The 20154-nt window shown below is 34.5% G+C and overlaps 2 protein-coding genes across 2 annotated transcripts; both read left to right on the forward strand.

Annotated features, from left to right (window-relative positions):
- The first annotated feature begins 2126 nt into the window (after nucleotides 1–2126).
- Nucleotides 2127–6642, forward strand: LOC149393127 (type IV inositol polyphosphate 5-phosphatase 7-like). The gene is made up of 13 exons (XM_089616960.1): nucleotides 2127–2537; nucleotides 2669–2753; nucleotides 3102–3170; nucleotides 3276–3360; nucleotides 3467–3571; nucleotides 3666–4434; nucleotides 4514–4707; nucleotides 4812–4920; nucleotides 5021–5169; nucleotides 5268–5538; nucleotides 5791–5926; nucleotides 6058–6297; nucleotides 6430–6642. Exons 1-10 carry the CDS (start codon nucleotides 2508–2510, stop codon nucleotides 5491–5493), a joined length of 1821 nt encoding a protein of 606 aa, XP_089473086.1. The 5' UTR covers nucleotides 2127–2507; the 3' UTR covers nucleotides 5494–5538; nucleotides 5791–5926; nucleotides 6058–6297; nucleotides 6430–6642.
- Nucleotides 6643–13272: 6630 nt separating this feature from the next.
- PAP85 (cupin family protein) lies at nucleotides 13273–17536 on the forward strand. Its single transcript, XM_089617541.1, has 7 exons — nucleotides 13273–13657; nucleotides 14102–14673; nucleotides 15140–15318; nucleotides 15431–15511; nucleotides 15810–16097; nucleotides 16773–17076; nucleotides 17173–17536. Exons 1-7 carry the CDS (start codon nucleotides 13311–13313, stop codon nucleotides 17352–17354), a joined length of 1953 nt encoding a protein of 650 aa, XP_089473667.1. The 5' UTR covers nucleotides 13273–13310; the 3' UTR covers nucleotides 17355–17536.
- The last annotated feature ends 2618 nt before the right edge of the window (nucleotides 17537–20154 follow it).

Here is a 20154-nt window from a genome sequence, read left to right on the forward strand (position 1 = left end):
AATGGTAACCAATATATGTTATTTTTCAAATTTACATAACATAACATGTTATCTCGTGATTCAAATGTGTCCACGTCTTATGTGTAGTCATGAAACAGAGACCATGTCGTCACGAAACATAATGAAACATGCGTGTCATCATCTCATGATCGAAATGTATCCACGGCTTATGTGGTATTAAATTTCTTTTTTTTCTCAGTGTTTGGTTTTTGTGTTTTTAGGTATCAACAAGTTGACACCAAGTTCAAAACCACTATTTTTCAATGAACCATGTGATTGTGGACTAATTTCTAGAGTGATTCAAAATTTTGTGACAATGTCTTCAAGAAAATATTATGTTTTGTGACTTTGTTGTCACAAAATTTTGGGATTTCGTGACAACAAGGTCACAATTTTTTATTTATTTCGTGACTACCCTAAACCCTAGACAATGTTGTCACGAATTTTAGCAGTTTCATGACAACATGATCACGAAATTTAAGCTTAAACAATACCGGTCTTAAAAGAATGTAGTCTTCGAGATCTTCACGTTGATACCAAAATTTTCAAAAACGAAGGTCAAAATCAAGAGTTATGGACTTTTAAAAATTTTAGTTTTCTTTCTTTCATTCTTTCCTTTTATTACTTTTAATAAAATATATTATATTAAAATAAATATCGATAAAATAGGTTAAAATAGTCATTATACGATTCGAAGTAAATGTAAAATAGGAAAAAAAATTATTTATCCTTATTAAAATATTTTATATAAAAATAAAGGTGAGAAAAATGAGAGATAAAATTATTTTTACTTTTTGAAAAAGTAAGAGTAAAAAAGAGAAATAAAAATACAAAAATCATAAGGTTAATAATGTTATTTAGAAAGCTCAGAAAATCAAAAGGGGTTAATAATGTTTTTTGGTCTTTTATCTTGAAGCAAAAAAAAAAAAAAATGCTCTTTTCTTAATTATTTTTTCTTTGACATGTCAAGTATATACTATATTTGACCTGAAATAAACGTAGACAAATATACCAACACACACATTTTCAGATGTAAACTAATGTGAACAAGACAAATGAAGTTTAGTTTTTTTGTGGGGAATATAGATTTTCCTTTCTAATATTTTAGTTTTGCTATGATAAAAGTTAATTCCTCAACACACAAAACCCCAAAACTCTAATAATTATTTCACCAAACCCGAAAAGTCCATGCAAGAGGGAAGAGAAGTGATCACATATTCACATAAATATAATATATAAATATTATATAATACATCTATATACATCCTTTTTGTCATTATACTAAACTTCATCGTATATGGCTTCCTCTTCAAACATTCTTTTCTCAGCCTCTCAATTCTCAAATAAAAAGAAACAAACAAAATAAATAGAAATCAAGAAAAAAAAAACAATAATAATGATATAGTACTAGTACGTAATACATACAACGACTATAACACATACATTACCTTTATGATGTATATATCCATATATATATATATATATATATTTACCGCTACCCTTTTTTAATCAATTTACTTTTACTTTACATACATATTTATTTATACATGAAAACCTCAAGTTTTTTTTTTTTCTTTCCAATACACACAACAACAGTCTTTCACTTTGCTGACCAAATCAGGCTTTGTTTCTGCTGACTCAGTCGTTTCCTTTTATTTCACAGCGTTTAAAGCAAAACGACATACCCGTTTTTTTGCTGTGTCTTGAGCTCCGGGTAAAAAAAAAAAAAACACAGAAAGAAAAGAAAAAAATTTCCTTTTTTAATCCCAAAATAAAATAAAAATAAAAACAAAAAGCAAGTCTTCATAAGACTTCATTCTCGTCAGTCTCTTTCTCTCTCTCGACCCTTTTCACTGTTCAGCACCATTACTTTATTAATTTATTTTAATACCCTCCGTTCTCTCTTTCTGGTTTGCTTGCCACTAGAACCATACTTTTGCTGTTTATTGTTGCTGTTACAGAGCAAGTTTGTTTTTTTTTTTTTTTCTTTTTTTTTTTCGAGAGAGAGAAAAAAAAAGAGACTGTCGAATGATTTTCATTTTTATTTTTAATATATTTTTTTCTTTCTTTCGTTGTCTTGTTTGTTCTATATTAAATCTGGATAAAAAAATTATATATATATATATTTAGAATCTAAATCAAGTCTCACTACTCACTCATATAAAAGTGAATGTCTTTATTTATTTGTCTCCTCAGTCAGTCATAGTTTGTGGCTTCATATTTTCCGGTTTTGCGTCTCCACTTTTTCCAGAGAAGCTAGTTTTTAGCTTACACAGAGTTGAAGAACAGACTCCACAAAACAACTACAACAAGCAAACAAAGAACAACCCATTTCTTTTTTTTTGGTCTCTTGTTTTTGGAAGCTGTTAAGCGAACCAAGAATTTGGGAATAGCAGGTTTTTCTTTTGATGTGAAACTCTGATTTCATCTTGAGCAAAAAAAAACCCAGTTGCCCAATTTGATCAAAGAAAAATAGGAGAGTGTTGTATGAAGTAAAAGTGGGGACAATGAGAGATGGAACTTCCAAGAACAGCAAGGTTTTTTATTTATTTTATTTTATTAAAGTTTGATTCTTTAATTCATGGGAATGTTTTCTTCCATTTTTTTTTTTTGGAAATACTGTTGATTGATAGTGTGGGTGGTTGGTTTGTTTGGTTTTTTTTCATAGCTCTCATGGTCAAAGAAAATGGTCAGAAAGTTATTCAATATCAAGAGCAAGAATGAAGACTTTCAGGCTGATGATGTCTATCAAGGTGGGGGGTTTTTTTTTTCTTTCTTACATTTTCCAAATGTTTTCATTTTCTTCTTCTTTTAATTTTTGTTTTTAGATTCCCACGATCTTCTCAATAGATTTTTCTTTCATAATTATATTTTTGGTCAAATTCTGATCGTATTTTTGCAAGTTTTCCTCTTCATCTCAAAATGTCCTCTTTTTTTTTTTTATTATTTTCACTAGCATTTTTTTTGCTCAAGTGTGTGAAGTGTGAAATTAAGCTACCAATAAATTATTTAGTCATTAGTTTTCTCTGCTTCTAGTCTATCAATTTCAGACTATTCATTTATCTCTCTTACGTTTATTGACACAAATTTTCCTTCATCAGAAGAAGATGTTGAATACAGGACAAGTTTCTCAGAAAGAGAGCCATGCACAATCAAAAAGAGCAAAACAGGTTTATCATCTAAGCACACTAAAAAATAAATAATATAAAAAATTAGTTAAAATCATCTTCCAATTTTATTTTTGCTTACTCTGAAATTCTCGTCAACCCAAACAGAGAAATTCACCAAGAGCACCGAGCAAGGCCGGCGAGGGAAAATGAACCTCGAACACCCTCGGATTTTCGATGTCCAAAACTACAGGTATGGAATAATGTGTTGTTCATTATCTCAACTCTTCAATAATTTCACACACAAAAATATACTAACTTATGAGCAAATATATTCTCTTTTTTTCCCGGGAAATCAGCGTGTTCGTCGCTTCATGGAATGTGGCCGGAAGATCGCCTCCGTGTAACCTGAACCTCGACGAATGGCTTCACGCCGCCCCACCCGCCGATATTTACGTCCTCGGGTACGAATTTCCCTCAAATTTGTCAGATAAGATCATGGATTACTCATCTCATTGCCAACTTGGCTTAACTGTTAAGGTCGATTTTTTTTCTTAGGTTTCAAGAGATAGTCCCGCTGAACGCCGGGAACGTCCTCGGCGCGGAAGACAACGGGCCGGCCAAGAAATGGCTTGCCCTAATCCGAAAGACGCTAAACAATCTCCCCGGAACGAGCGGCGGAGGCGGTGGCGGGTACTACACGCCGTCCCCGATCCCTCAGCCGGTGGTCGAGCTCGACGCCGATTTCGAGGGCTCTTCCCGCCAGAAAAACCCGTCCTTCTTCCACCGCCGCTCCTTCCAAACCACCAACAGCTGGCGAGTCGACAACGACCCGTGCTCGGCGTCCCAGCCAAGGCTCGACCGCCGGTTCAGCGTCTGCGATCGAGTCATCTTCGGTCACCGGCCCAGTGACTATAGCCACCGGCCCAGCGATTATAGCCACAGGCCCAGCGACTATAGCCACCGGCCCAGTGACTATTCGAGGCCAAGCGACTTTGAGTCGAGCCATCGGTGGGCGGGCCATAGGCCCAGCGACTATTCGAGGCCCAGCGATTATTCGAGGTGGGGTTCTTCGGACGATGATAACGGGCCCGGAGATTCGCCGAGCACCGTTCTGTTCTCGCCGATGTCGTGCGGCTATGGCGGGGCCGGGTCGAACGAGGAGGGTTATCGGAAGAGAGGGCAGTCGAGGTATTGCTTGGTCGCGAGCAAGCAAATGGTCGGGATTTTCCTCACCGTCTGGGTGAGAGGCGAGCTGAGAGACCACGTCTCGAACATGAAAGTCTCGTGCGTCGGAAGAGGCTTGATGGGTTACCTCGGAAACAAGGTATTATTCCTTGGTTTGGATTTAAAATCTATTTGAATCATGGAAAAATGTTTCCTAATTTTTTTTTTTTTTTTTGAAGGGTTCGATTTCGGTGAGTATGTCGTTGCACCAAACGACGTTTTGCTTCATATGCACTCACTTGACGTCGGGACAAAAGGAAGGCGACGAGCTGAGAAGGAACGCCGACGTTATGGAGATTCTTAAAAAGACGAGGTTCCCTCGGGTCCAGAACTCAGACGACGACAAGTCACCGGAGACTATTCTCGATCACGAGTAAGAATTGTGTAACGAATTATTGTTACTCTTCTTGGGCTTTAATTATAATTTATTTAGCATACTTAGTTTTGATATATATATTTTTTTTGTTTGTATTGTAGTCGAGTTATTTGGCTCGGAGATCTAAATTACCGCATCGCTCTGACTTACCGCACCGCGAAGGCGCTAGTCGAGATGCAAAACTGGCGAGCCTTGTTGGAGAAAGACCAGGCATGATTTCGTAAACCCTAGAGAAATTTTTTTTTTTTACTTGCGTCGCAAGAAATGTAATCTAACGGTCAACATACTTTTTTTTAAACCGACTCAACAGTTACGGATAGAGCAGAGACGAGGACGCATATTTGGGGGATGGAACGAGGGAAAAATCTACTTCCCTCCGACGTATAAATACTCGACAAATTCAGATAGATACGCCGGCGACGATATGCACCCGAAAGAAAAACGCCGAACACCCGCTTGGTAATAATAATGATTAAGATCTTGATCATAGAATCAAATCTTCTCTTTTTTCTTTTGTTACTAATGGTTGGGTTTTTTTATTTATTTATTTAATGAAGGTGTGATCGGATTCTGTGGTACGGAGAAGGTCTACACCAACTATCGTACGTACGCGGGGAATCGAGATTTTCGGATCATAGGCCGGTTTACGGACTTTTTTGGGCCGAGGTTGTGTCGAATCAAAGCCGGTTAAAGAAGAGCATGAGTTATTCTAGTTCAAGGATTGAGGTTGAAGAGTTGCTTCCTTATTCTCACCATGGATATACTGAACTCAGCTTCTTCTGAAGAATGACTCTAAATTATGATGATCTGTTTCCATGCAACTTCCAAGTAAGCTTGAATGCTTTTTTATTTATTTATGAATTTTGGGTTGAAAAATTTAATTACTAAGTGGGCACGGCTAGAATATGCTTTGTCCAAATATCATTATCTTCTGAAAGGAAAAAAAAAGAAGCCCATGAAGATTCATTTATTCATATATGGATAGAACTTATAATCGAGATCTCTTGCTTCACATCACATGATTCATATTCAAAATCTAACGATGAATATTTTTTCTTTCTTTTTGGTCCCCATTTGCAGGCTGGGAATATCACTTTTTTACTTCAATTTTTATTTTTTTTTAGTTTCAAATTTGTCCTTCATTGTTGTTGTGGTAGAATTGAATCCCAAAGAGAGCTATAGATAGAGACATTCCTTTGCCCACAAACCGAAAAAGGTAAATTCTTCTTTTTCTCTTTTGTTTTTTTTTCTAACCTTTCTCGGTTCTGATGTTATTAACTTATTATTTTTGCAATTTTGGTTTCGTTGTCTAACTCTTTTCTTTTTCTTTGTTGCTTTCTTTGGCAGGCTCTAATTTTCGAGATTTTTGTGGTCGGTTAACCAAGCTCACACATCACCATCACATTTGTACATTTTGTGGTCAATACCATAACTAGTTAGCTCACAGAAAAAAAATATTTAAAAAAAAAATACATCAGAATTTTAGTACGCGTAATTATTAGGTAACCCAATTAACAGACACACAAAGCCCAATCCGACCATCTCAAGCCTGCTTGCAAGGTTCTTGCTTCTCCTCACAATCATTAGGTACTTTATTTAATTTTTTATTCCCCTATTTTACTTTTTGTTTTCTTTCGCTTTTAAATTTGTTTTTGTTCGTAATTGGTGACATAAGGAGCTTCATAATCTGATATGATTAGCGGTTCATTGTCTTTGCAGGATTTTTGTGAAATTGATTAATATTGACTCTCAAAATAGTCATCAAGAAGACGTGCCTTGTTGTTTGGGACATGAAGATTTGCCCTTTTTGTTGATTCATGATTCTTTCATTTGTTCATCATGAATATATATATTTGTAACATGACATAACCAAGTGTGAATTTTCTTTTTTGTTTGGAGTGCAAATAGATGAGGAGGATTTGATTCTTGTTACACTTCGTTGCAAAAGTAATGAAACAGGAAAAAAAAAAAAATTTAAGAAAACAAAGGGACTTCTTATTTTCTGCTTTTAAACAAATATTTATGTATATATAATTATATATATTGGTAAGAGACAGATTTACAGTTTTGACAGGTAAAGTATTAAAAATTGGTAGAGAGAGAGAGAGAGAGACTGGTCTTTCAGGGATAAGAGTGGTGTATGTCTTTTGTGTTTGCTAATAGTAGATCATGAAGCTGATAAATTATTATTAGAATTCTATTATTATTTTTATTCACCCTCAAATATTTTCTTTGGTGGACCATGATCAGCGGACACTATGATTGAGAACATGAATGTTATTAATGATGTAGATTCCAATACTATAGAATAAAAGAATAAGCATGCGTTTTGTTTCTCCAGTCTTTGCTGAGGTAAATTGCATGCTTGTGGGACTTAATGTTAGCCAAATTATAGTACCATCAATAAAAATGTCTTCAAACATCATAATTGTTGAGTTATTTTGGGATTTACTCATCTTTTTAAGGTGGTTAATCCAACTTAATTAAAAAAAAAAAAAAAAAAAAACTAGACTTATGTCCTTGAGTTTCACCGCGACCTTGATCATTGCTCATCCCAAGGAGCAAAAATAATAATAATGGAGGGAAAAAATTATATGATACTCAAAGAACTATTATTGTGATAATTTGTCGTTGTCTAACTTGAATTCGAAATTCCACCAAAAACTAGTTGAAAATACAATTTATTTTAAATATATAATTTTAATCAGATACTAACGAAATTTTGGAAATATCCGGAAAATATTAAGTCAACATTTTAATTTTCTCTAAATTTTCGTCAACATTTTCATGGCCGAATGATATTTCTGTAAATTGAGACAATCAATCAATTATTGATAAATTGAATTATTCCTTGGTTTGTATAAACAACTCATCGAAAATTCAAAATTCCTTCATTGTTAATTGACAAAGTTTCAGTCCAGAGTTTTAAAAATCTACGCAAAATATTGTCGACATTTTAGATTGATTTGACAGCAGCTGCAATTCATTTATCTCTCTCTCTCTTTTTATTTTTTTTTTAAATATTTTTAATAAGCTCAAACTGAGCCATGCAATTTGCTAACAAGGATAAGTAAAAAATTGACTCCCCTTAAATTTTCTACTAAGTCGATTTCAACTCTTCAAATTTAAACTTGAGTATTTTTCTGTCGCCTTTAGCCACTACATAACTTCCTTATGTTGTGTTTAAAATGTTTATTACGGGAAGAACCACAAAGAAGGTAAAATCCCAATGAGAACCGTGTAGAGATCATATGGATATGGATGGTAGCGGGCCAGATTTGGCCTACCTAAACTAACCAAAAAGCTCGACTAATAATAAACATAAAAATTACAAGAATAGTACCTATTGAGTGAGGCCGAGAACGACTTCCGTGGTATTAGTCCTTGATGTAACCACGGTATTCCTCCGCCATTTAATTGAGGGTTTTAATTTATTCTCCCGTGGTTCCGCCCACGGTTCAAAAAAAAAAAAAAAGTACCTATTGAGTGTAGCTTTTCTAGAATAGTGAATGTTTTTTATTATTTTTAATAATAGTGTTTTTTCAAATCATAAGCAAGGTTATTTTTCTTAAATGAATTTGTACCAATAAACAAAGTTATATTGAGTCTAAAACGGTAAACAAGAATTAAAATTATAAAAAAAATGGTTGCTTACCTATTTTTGTGGTATAAACTTTAGAAACGCTATTTTCTCAAAAGAGAATATCACTTGTAATGTCCGCATAATAAGCACTACGAGACCATTACATAAAGCTATGCGACAATTTTACCGTTGCATAATTTTCTCTGATATTACTTTTTGAACTCGTTTTAAGAATGCAATCTACTAAAAATTTGTTCAAATACTGCATTTTTTTTATATTGAAATGGTAACTAAGTCTTATTCAAAATAAAACTACAAACAATAATAAAAAAATGGTATTATTGACTGTAAGTAGTAAAAAGAACGGTAAACATCAAAGCCTTTTTACAGTGAGAAAAATTATCGAGAATAAGTATTGTACGGGCTTAAAAATTATTTTTGAAAAGCTTCCTCTACACAGTTTGATTTTTCATTTAGTCATAGATTCATTGAGACTAGCGAGTATGTTAGAAATTGATCGAAGATTCGATTGAGACTAGCGATTATGTTGGAAATAGATCGAACACTTCTGAGACAGTATTTGAACAAACTTGAAATACACGCAATACACAAACTCAAACAAAACATAAGCTATTGCAGAAAATTAAAGGAAAGAATATCACTGGATTTGTTGACGAGGTTCAGCGTTAACAAGCCTAGTCCCTGCGAACTCCTTCAAGTCAGGGTAGTTCGATTAGCACTTATTTTTAAGAACAATTACAACTACTTCGATGATTATAACTCTTGTTTGAGAGCTATTCCAAATCCTCATGAAAAACACTCAAGAACAATGGCTATATCTTTTCCTAAGAATCCACTCAGATTTCATTCTTTTTATTTGATCTTTCTCTTATTCTTTCTACCACTGTATACAATGCATTAACAAGTACATAAATAGTAGAGCAACTACGAACATAATATCTGATCCAAACTTCAATATCAGCCGTCCACAGTATTCTAATTGTATCTACTCGAATGGCCACGTCATCGTTTGACTCCAGTCCCCATATGAGGCTTGATGTCGTTTATATTTGCAGTAAAATTTTCGTATGACTTTACGTGTAGCTCAAGTCTGATGATGTAGTTGAATATCAACAATCTTCTCCTTCAGCTCCAGCTAAAGACCTTGTTCCTATCCCTTAGTGCAAATCAATCCTTTCATTATGGAATTCATTATTCGATTCCATCCTGCATCACTCCGCGAGCACGCTCAGTAGTTTAAGAAGTGCTTAAACTTACCAAGAGTAACAACCTTGGTGCCTACGTCTACAGGGTTATCATCTGTTCCCACTTTAGCGATGTTGATCTCTACTTCTGAGACTCTTTGTCTGATGAAATGATACTTGATATCAACATATTTTTTCCTATCGTGGAGCACAAAATTTTTGCACAAATGCAAGGAACTCTGATTGTCAGAGTAAACTGTAATTGAGCTTTCATATAGCTTTAGCTCTCTGAGCATTCCTTTGAGCCAAACCCCTTCTTTAATCGCCTCAGTAGCTGCTATATACTTAGCCTCAGGCGTTGACAAAGTCACCACTAGTTGCAAGTTGCAACTATGACTTCTAACTGATACAGTTTTCATACAGCAAAAAGAAATAAGTTGTGGTGGACTTTCTTGTGTCTCTATCACCACCATAATTTGAATCAACATAGCTTTCAATACCCACTTTTGACCATGTCTTCATGTACACTAGCCCAATATCACTTGTAGCTCCAATATACCTCAGTAACCACTTCATTGCAAGCCAGTGTTTTCTTCCAAGATTAGATATAAATCTCTCAAAGTGCTGATAACATAAGCTGAATCCGGTCTAGTTCATGTCTCTATGCTTTGTAACTATTACAAAGATTTAGTTACATGTTTGTAACTAAAATATGAGGATTTCGTTACTAGTTTGTAATTAATCACAGATGTGACTACAATCTAACAAAAAAATAATACACAAATTTTAATAAAGGGCAATGTTATCAATCTAACAAAACATGTCTTGAATTAAACATAAAACATGAATACCAAAATAAAAGTTTACAATTAAATTATCGCGTTTCATTCATTGGAGTTGTATTGCGATAGGTTAGCCGATTGTATCTCACTCCGTAGCACTAAGAACATTTTTAGGCTACCAGTGATATCATATTCTTTGAGATGGTATCCTTTTCTTTTTCGGTCTGCCAGCGGGATGTGTGTACGTAGTAGGGGGTTTGACTATTATCTGTTTAACGTGTTCGAGAATCGCCCAAGAATCTATGTTGTTAGTGGATGGATTACACCTGTATAACTAGATCTCCAGTACTCTGTAGTATAGAACAAAGATATATAGTCCTCAACAACAAAGTTCCAACAGTGACAACATGCGATCCCATGATGACATATAAAGTTGTCTATTTGAAATAGACAACATGTACATCTCTTATTCATCAAATTTACAGCACCCTCTCTGTCAATCACCTCGTACTCGTACACTGATGACGGTCGCACCTATACAACAACTAATAAAAAAGAAATATGAGTTTATAACTAATACACAGAGTACAGTTACAAGTTTGTCACTAATAGACAGAGTTTATAACCAATACAAATATTTTAGTTACAAATATGTAACAAATACACACAGATTAGTGACAACTTTATAACTAATACACATATATTAGTCATACGTTTGTAATTAATACACAGATTTTAGTTACAAGTGCGTAACTAACGTACAGAGTTTATAACTAGTACACAGAGTTTAGTGACATATTTGTTACTAATAGAGAGAGTTTAGTTAAAAGTTTGTCACTAATTCAAAGAGTTTAGATACGAACTTGTAACTAAAACATAGAGTTTAATTTCACATTTAACATTAATATACATATTTAGACGGGTAAAACTACAACTTACCTGCATTCCACAAGCTTGGTCGATGCACCCGATAAGCTTTGAATTTGAATCCACAGATAGGGTCGTCATGGTTCCTAAAGCTTTTTGTCTCTAAACCATTTTGTCATTCTCTACTTCAAAAAATCAAATATCTTCGAGATCGAAAACTTTCGAGCTTCTAGAAGTACGGAGTTCAGAGAGTCGACATTGTTGGAGGTCATGATTAAGTACATTTCCTCGCTAAAATACGCACGAACCCACCGGACGTCTACATTTGTAGTCGCAGTTGGGTTTCTGCACTCTAATTGCCATAATTGATATTTCTTGTAGTGTTCGTTTGATTATCGAGTTTGACGACCCAATATTATTTTTATTATAGAGGGTCGAACTCTACTCCAATATTCCTACATAGCCTTTGCTCTCTCACTTTTTTTATTCTCTACGACAATAAACTTGCCGCCGTTAATTTCATGTTCACGACAATTACATATTCATATACATGCATATATATTAATAACAAAGCATGTCTTTTTTTTTAATGAAGAATTTGTCACTAAATCAATATTTATTTGAAGATTTAATGACGTGTGTCGTCGAATATATATATATATATATATATATATCATGATACATTTTATAGATTTTGTTAGAATCTACAAAATTTAAAATTACTTCATAAGTGCCGAAAAAGTTTTATATTAATCCGATATATTAGATATTTTTTTTAGTAAAAAAAATGCACTGAGACCAAGTAGAGAGATAGATGGAGCACGAGTTTCATGAGAGCGAGAGGGAGACAGAGGTTGATAAGAGAGACAGAGAAGAGCAAACGAAGTGAGAGAAGGATACAGAAGGTAATAGAAATAGAGTTAGATATTAAATGAGAAAAGAAGAAAATTTAATGAGGATGATAAAAATTGTACAACAATTTCTCTCTCTCTCTCTCTCTCTCTCTCTCTCTCTCTCTCTCTCTCTCTCTCTCTCTCTCTCTCTCTCTCTCTCTCTCTCTCTCTCTCTCGTATATGCTAATAGATATGTCTTAATTATAATTTTAATTTATTATTTAAAAAAAATGTTATTTGAATCCAATTTCCTTTCCTTAACCCAAGCTTGTTTGAGCCAAGTGGTAACACCACTCTCCTCCCAAGGGGAGGACGCGAGATCGAATCCCGGCGGGAGCAATGCCCACATTTAATTATTTCTGGGGTGTGTTTGTGTGGTTCTAGAAATAAATACTTATATTTATCCAGTCCCCCATATTTGAAATATGATAATATATACCGCAATGAATCATTCCACAACAGAGGATTCCACTGTGGAAGGTACCGTTGTGGAATCCCGGTAATAGTGTATTGTTACAAACACATATTGATATGAAATATGATAAGAAATAATGCAATGAATCTCACACCAGCAATAGAAGAAATGCCGTATTTTTGGCGACAAAAAAATTTCACAAGCACAACACGACGGACTGTGGAGATATTCTTTAAAAAAAATCCAGTGACAAAACGCTTGGGATTCTACGTTCACGCACTCCAAGCTCTTTCCACTATTTTCCTACATCTTTTTCTTCAGTGCCAGCTAATGTACATGTACAGGGTAATAAGGTTGACTAAACTCCAAAATGCTCGAGAATGCATATATATATATATATTATATATATATATATATATATCTCTTTTGAGTTCATAATTAACATTAATGCATTGCTTACATGTCTTCCTATTCTATCCCCAGCGTGTGACTCTCGCCGCGTCTGCCAATCCTTTTTTGTTTCGCGTCTTCAATATTCGCATGCAAACTAACACGTACCTACGTAAAACTCTCAATTCATAATATAATTATGCACTATATACGACAACATGCTTGCAATGTATATCCACTCTATCTGTACTTCCCAATGATTAAAATATAATATGTCTCGCCGATGTCGACACGTCAGCAACAAACCATGCAAACGACACTTGGCCGATAGCCACGTCAAAAACTCGACCCTCTTCGTCTAACAAGTGTGTTTAGTATATAAATAGACCTAGTGCTACCTCATGGAAAAAACACACTAATTAACACAATACGCAAACACGAAGTAACAAAAAGAGTCTAAAAGCCATGGCGATAGTGAAGAAAAAACAGTGTCTCCCTTTGGTTCTCATCGTCCTGTCATCATGTCTCATGGCTTCCACGCTGGCCACGTCGATCAGTCCTAAGCAAGAGTTGGAGAAGTGTCGGAGCAAATGCCAGCACGTGGAGGACCAGCCGGAGAAACACCACGCGTGCGTACAGGAGTGCGCGGAGAGGATGAAAGAGAGATCGGAGGAGTCGCCGGAGTGCAAGATGGAGTGCCAGAAGTACCAGATTGACCCGCACCAGGAAGTCGAAGAGTGCGTTCTCCGATGCCCTTCCACGGAAACAAACCCTAACCCTAACTCCGTTGACCCCAAGGAAGAACGCTACAGGTAATAGCGAAAGAACACTTGCCCTAGTGTTTTTTTTTTCCCCCCAATTATTAAAAATAAGTCACGTCATTAATTTGTAACACATTTATAAACAAAAAAGAATCCTAACAATAATAATAAGTGACAGAATTGACTTACTTTCATTCGAAGTTAGAAGGTTTTTGGCTAGACCTAAACTTTAATTATTTTCTTTAATCCTATCATTTTCATTTTTTTTGTATATAAAGATTTAATAATCGTCCTTAACTCTGAATTATTTTATTTTTAAAATAAAATTAATAATTTATTTTTATAAATTACATAAAAAAAATCTAAAAAACTTATTTTGAACTTCTCTTAAATTTAAATTTTGACCCTTTTAATTTTATCTTGATACATTTTTATGATGAACATTTGGCTCCTCTCAAATTTTAGTTTAATCTTTGGATCCACCGATGTGCACAGGCTTTGCCAGACCAAGTGCCGGGACAGAGCGACGGTCTCAGAGAAGAGAGAATGCGAACAAGAATGTCGCGAGAGTACATCGGAGAATCACCACATCCCTGAGGTGAAAGAAGACAAGTACATGCTATGCAAGCAAGTCTGTCAAAAGTACGACCCTTCGCAGCGACAAGAGTGCGAAAGGCAGTGCCAAAAGAGTACGACAGAGAATAACTACGACATTCCGACAGAGAAGAAAGGAGACAAGTACAGACTGTGCGAACAGGCTTGCGAGAGGATCCACAAGGACGACCCATCGGAGAGACAAGATTGCGAGCAAGAGTGTTTGAGGAGATCGACGGAAGAGAGCGAGGGACGAAGATGGAATGAGAATCCGTACCATTTCCGGTCACAGGCCATGCAAGCGAGGCTGAGGACGAGCGAGGGGTCGATTAGGGTTCTTGAGAAGCTGAATGAGAAGTCAAAGCTTCTGAAAGGGATTCAGAACTACAGGATCGTCGTCTTGGAGGCCGCTCCGGGAACTTTAATCGCGCCTCATCACTTGGATGCTGATTCCGTCTTGGTCGTCACCAAGGGTAATTTCGTAATTTAACACACCTCTCGTATACTTCAAAACAACATAACACTTAATTAGCTGCATTATTTTCTTATAAAATTTGTTTTAACAGCTATCTATCAGAATTTTTTTTTGTTTTTTTTTTTTCAAAATTTTGACATTATCTATGGAATATTGATATCGTAATAAAAATGTTAAGACCATAATTATTTACACTTGAGTGGAATTTTTTAAGCTTTGTTATTTTTTTTAATCTTAGCTATTTTATAAATTTATTAGTCTGAATTGTCTATTTAAGACCTGAAAAAAGATTAATGAATATATGAAACAACGTCAAAACCGGCCTAAATCTTGTACTCTTTAAACATTATCAGTTTTAAGATAAACATCTCCGAATTATATATTGGGGATTAAACTATGTTGTAATTGAATTGAGTATCTTAACTCCACTAATAATAATGGGTGTGGTCTAATCTGAATAACAGGAAAGGGAACAATAAGCATAATTAGGCAAAACAAAAAGGAGTCTTACAACGTGGAAGTCTCAGACACGATCATAGCCAAAGCTGGTTCCACAGTTTACTTTGTCAACCAACAACAAAACAACCAGCCCTTGCAAATCACCTCCCTCGTCGCCTCTGTCAACATCCCGGGCGACTTCGAGGTTCTATAACCTCTCTCTCTCTCTCTCTCTCTCTCTCTCTCTCTCTCTCTCTATATATATATATATATATATATGTATGAACTAATAATTAATCTGTTCTGTGTTATTACAGGCATACTACCCAGGTGGAGGAGAAACTCCCCAGTCTTATTTCAAGGCCTTCAGTGATGACATCCTCAAGCAATCTCTAAGTGTACTTATATGGCCCTTATATTTATATTAATATAAGAAAAAATAGCCTTCATAACTAATTAATTAATTAAGAAAGTGTTTTTAAGTAAAATAGACAAAATTCTCCAATATTTTTAAAAATAAAATATTTGCCTCTATCATATAAATTCCTTTATATAAAATTTTATAGTTTTGATACATTTGATTTTTTAAAAATATTTTTTAGACAAAGTTGGGGTTATTTTTTAAATTTAATTTTAAAGGGTCATTTAGCTAAGTACCCTTGATATAAATAGTAGGTTATTATCATTTAATATCAGGCTACGGAGGAGCAAATAGAGAAGCTGGTGGGAGAGCAGAGAGACAGGAGAGCAGTGCAACAACGGGCCATAGTCAGAGGTTCGGAAGAGCAACTCAGAGCTTTGAGTCAGCATGCCACGTCGCCGAGCCGTAAAGGTGGTCGGAAGTCTGGTGGGCCCATTATTAGTCTCAAAAACCTGTCTCCAAAATACTCAAACGAATACGGCAACTTCTATGAGGCCGATCCACAAGAGCAAAAGCAGCTTCAGGACATTAACGTTCTCGTCACTTGGGCCGAGATCAAACAGGTAGTTAAAAGAATCACGATATTGTGAGAGTACCAAGGTTTAAAATATCTAAGATACATATTGATATATCGTCAATATAAACTTCTATTATATTAGTTGCATCGGTATTTTTATGTTTCACGATAATGGCTAAATTTTTTTTATATTTTTACCTAAACATTGGTTAAAGAAAAATGATTGCATTCTCTCCTTTATATAGTGTGTTAATCTTACAAATTTGATATAAGAAACCTATGTGAGACTTTTTTCATGCATTGATCCCTTTTGAAATTATACAACTTTTTTGCCATGACTATATTGTTACATTTTTTTTATTTTTTTATTTTTTATATAAAGCTATATGCACTAGGGTTGGATATTTAGTTGGGAAATCAGTTTCGGTGAATTAACATAAAGGAGTAAAAATTAATAGTCCTTTAATTAAGTAAATTAATCTCAAAACTCAAAACATATTTGCCAAGCTTCAATAATTTTTATTTCATAAAAGATGATGAATAAAATTTATAAATCTTTTAGTTTTTTAGTGAAATTTATAAACAAGTTAATTAATTTTGTAAATATATTTTAAGCTGAAAGATTACATTATATTTTATTTATGAAAATAGAAAAGAAATTAAAAAAAATAAATCGTTTATATCCTAATATTAACTCATTTTAATTTTGAATTTTGGTTAGGGAACTATAATGGTGCCGCACTTCAACTCTAAAGCGACGATACTTATGAAGGTGGTTGAAGGCACGGCCCGGGTCGAGATGGGGTGTCCCCACCTCGCCCGAGACCAACAACGACACGAGCAACAACGAGAACAACAAACTGGAACCGGAAGGTTCCAGAAAGTCACCGCCACTCTCACCGCCGGCGACGTTTTCATCATTCCGGCAAGTCACCCCGTCGCAGTCCTCGCCACCGAAGGCCAGACTCTTAAGATCGTCGGGTTCGGAGTCAACGCCCTAGACAATGAGAGAGTCTTCATTGCCGGTAAAATTATAATTAAAAAAAAAAATTACTTATAATTTAATTTTTCTCGAAAATAACATGTGTATGTTTGCATTTTTGGTTTGTATAAAATTATAGGGAAAGACAACATGATGAAGCTGATAGAGAGGGAGGCCAAGGAGTTGGTGTTCAACATGCGTGGAAGTGAAATTGAAGAGCTGTTTAACCAACAAAAGCTGTCTCATTTTGTGCCACAGAAGAGCAGCCCTAGAGAAACTCACCCCATGAGCTCAATTTTGAACTTTGCCGGTTTTGCGTGACTGTGATCACCCGTGATCACCAACTTAATATATGTGTACGTGTATGTATAATATACCATGTATAGTAAGAGTAAGAGTGAGCGTAGCTCTTACGTGTAATGTGTGTGACTGGAGTCACTGGATAGAGGAAAGCGCTTAGCTTTCTCTGCACCATAAATAAAGAAATAAAGTTATTATCTTAATTAGTCCTTTATAAACTTTTTATTTAATCTAATATATTTTGAAAACGATAATAGTAATAAAACGAGATAGAAATTCCATTCGCATGCAGTGGATAAGAAATTGATGAGACTATAGGTTTTTTTAAGGATTTTTTTTTTTTTGGTATTAGCTATAGCCCGGATGCGGAGACGGAAAGTTTGGTAACTAGCATTCTCAACCTCTCGAAATTTTGGGCGGATATCAATACCATTGAGAGTGATTCAAAAATCATTGTTGATTCTATTACTGGAAAAGTTAAACCTCCTTGATATATTGGGTGTCGATGGAACATGCTCGAAAGCCTTAACGAACGCATCAAACATATGTATCGAGAGGAGAACATGGTCGCTGACTCACTTAGTAAGTTTGGTTTTCCTATGGATGGCTTCATTATTTTTAATTCTGATAGTTTACCGACTCATATTCGATCTTTGATTGTAAAAGATGGCACGGGATATAAATATCATAAAAAATTTGTGTAATCTATATTCTTTACCTTTTTTTTTCTGTTTATTTGTTAAGAAATATCTCTGTAACCACGGTTTTCCTCCGCCACAAGTGAATGCTTATTAATAAAATTTCATGGTACCATCCACGTTTAAAAAAAAATTAGTGCTTAGCGAAATGGTCAAAGTTTCAAAATTTTATGCATTTTAGTCACTTACAATTTAAAATTCTAATATCCTCTTAATTATTTTTAAAATGATAAGTTTTCAAAATTTTAATCCACTACACTTTATATATTAATCTACTACTCAATAAGCCAAAAAAAGAAAAGAAAAAAAAAAGAAGATATCAAAAAATTTAATCCACTATTCGATAAATCAGAAAAAAAAAAAAAAATAGAAGAAGAAAAAATAGAAGAAAAAGAAGAAGAAAGATGCAAATAATTTAATTTCGCTTTCAAAATATTTAATCTACTATTCGATAAACTAAAATAAAAAAAGAAGAAGAAGAAGATGATAGCGCAAGAGAAATCCTAAGTTCCTAACCCACTTGTGATTTGATCCGTCCTCTGTAAATCTCTTTATTCTTTTTCCTCCATATGAACAAACATAGCGAAAAGAATATTTTTCAGGTCTTTCTTGTTGAGAGCCTGAACCAAATATATATATATATATATATATATATATATATATATATATATATATATATATATATATATATTCATTTAGAGAGAAGAGTGTTTAGAGAGGGAAAATAGTAGAACAAAGATTTGTATTAAATGATCTATAATATAATTTAAATATCCACACAACAGAACATTCACAGTATTTGTTGCCGCAGAACTCAATCTTATTGATAGAAATTCGAGACCCATGATATAAATCTAAATCAAATGGTTATCGAAACGTTTGTGAATATTTGAGTCGAGTACTAGGCGAGTTTCCCACTAGAAACTCCTCCAAGAAACTACTCGCCCATTCCACCAAATCAACATGGGATCTAGATTTTTTATCCGCTAACAATGTAGCGAATATATTAGGTCTGCTCATCATGATAACCATTGCAACGAAGCGTATGTTGTCAATGGTGTCCACAAGAAGAGTTGTAGTCTTTATTTTGTACATTTGATGTAATAAAGTCTCATGAAGACAAGAGCTTGTAATTGCTTATTCATTAATAAAAAGTTGAAACGTTCATTCATTCCTCCTTCTCTGTTTGAAGCTTTATGATAAAACATTAGTCTTTAGTCCATAAACAAACTAAACAACTTACGAAGAGACAAATGTAGATTTGCATGAACAAACTCTTCGTAGTTTTCTTAAACAATCTAAGGGTCAAAGGACTATTGACCTCAGTATGATTGTTAGGAGAATCTATGATGTCTGGTTATGGGGCATTGAGAGTTGGAGACTCTATAGTTCTTCTAGGTATCTTCCGAAGGTACTGAATTGACCAGTGCACTTCTAGAGACAAGATAAGAACAAACCATTTAACCTCTTATGTCTCGAAGTCACCACGTACACTACAACATTTACAACATTTACCGACGATTTTTTTCGTCAGTAATAACCCTAAAATCGTCGCTAAATGTATTTAGCGACGATCTTAGCGACGATAAAAATCGTCGCTAATTCGCCGTGCCTAAATATATTTAGCGACGATTTAATCGTCGGTAAATATTTAGCGACGATATTAGCGACGATAAAGTCGTCCTTAAATGTTGTGACGAGAAGTTTTTTTCATTTTGAAACAGACAATTAGCGACGAATTTGTCGTCGCTAATTACCGCGGGAAAAAATCCCGCGTCAATTAGCGACGACAAAGTCGTCGCTAAATGTTGTGACGAGAAGTTTTTTTCGTTGTGAAACAGATAATTAGCGACGACTTTGTCGTCGCTAATTGGCGCGGGAAAAATTCCCGCGTGAATTAGCGACGACAAAGTCGTCGCTAAAACGTTGTGTGGAATAATAATTAGCGAAGATTTTATCGTCGCAATCGTCGCTAATTATTATTATTATAATTTTTTTTTCGTCGTTAATTATTTATTTTTTACGGTTTTTTGGTTGTGAAATTCTAAAATGAAAAATCAAATAAAAACTAAATTATATTATCCAAATCAACAACTATATAAAATCCGGTTACGTACGTTTTC

This window comes from Urtica dioica, chromosome 6 (assembly GCF_054948205.1).
Source record: "Urtica dioica subsp. dioica isolate 48M chromosome 6, U.dioica_male_clone48M_v1_H2, whole genome shotgun sequence".
NCBI classification, from domain to species: domain Eukaryota; kingdom Viridiplantae; phylum Streptophyta; class Magnoliopsida; order Rosales; family Urticaceae; genus Urtica; species Urtica dioica.

Bases quoted from the DNA above. Each gene is read 5' to 3' on its own strand.
- LOC149393127 (XM_089616960.1), top strand. From the start codon at position 2,508: ATGAGAGATGGAACTTCCAAGAACAGCAAG. The intron at 2,538-2,668 runs GTTTTTTATTTA...TTTTTTTCATAG, and splicing joins GAACTTCCAAGAACAGCAAG to CTCTCATGGTCAAAGAAAAT. The intron at 2,754-3,101 runs GTGGGGGGTTTT...TTCCTTCATCAG, and splicing joins GGCTGATGATGTCTATCAAG to AAGAAGATGTTGAATACAGG.
- PAP85 (XM_089617541.1), top strand. From the start codon at position 13,311: ATGGCGATAGTGAAGAAAAAACAGTGTCTCCCTTTGGTTCTCATCGTC. The intron at 13,658-14,101 runs GTAATAGCGAAA...CGATGTGCACAG, and splicing joins CCCAAGGAAGAACGCTACAG to GCTTTGCCAGACCAAGTGCC. The intron at 14,674-15,139 runs GTAATTTCGTAA...TCTGAATAACAG, and splicing joins CGTCTTGGTCGTCACCAAGG to GAAAGGGAACAATAAGCATA.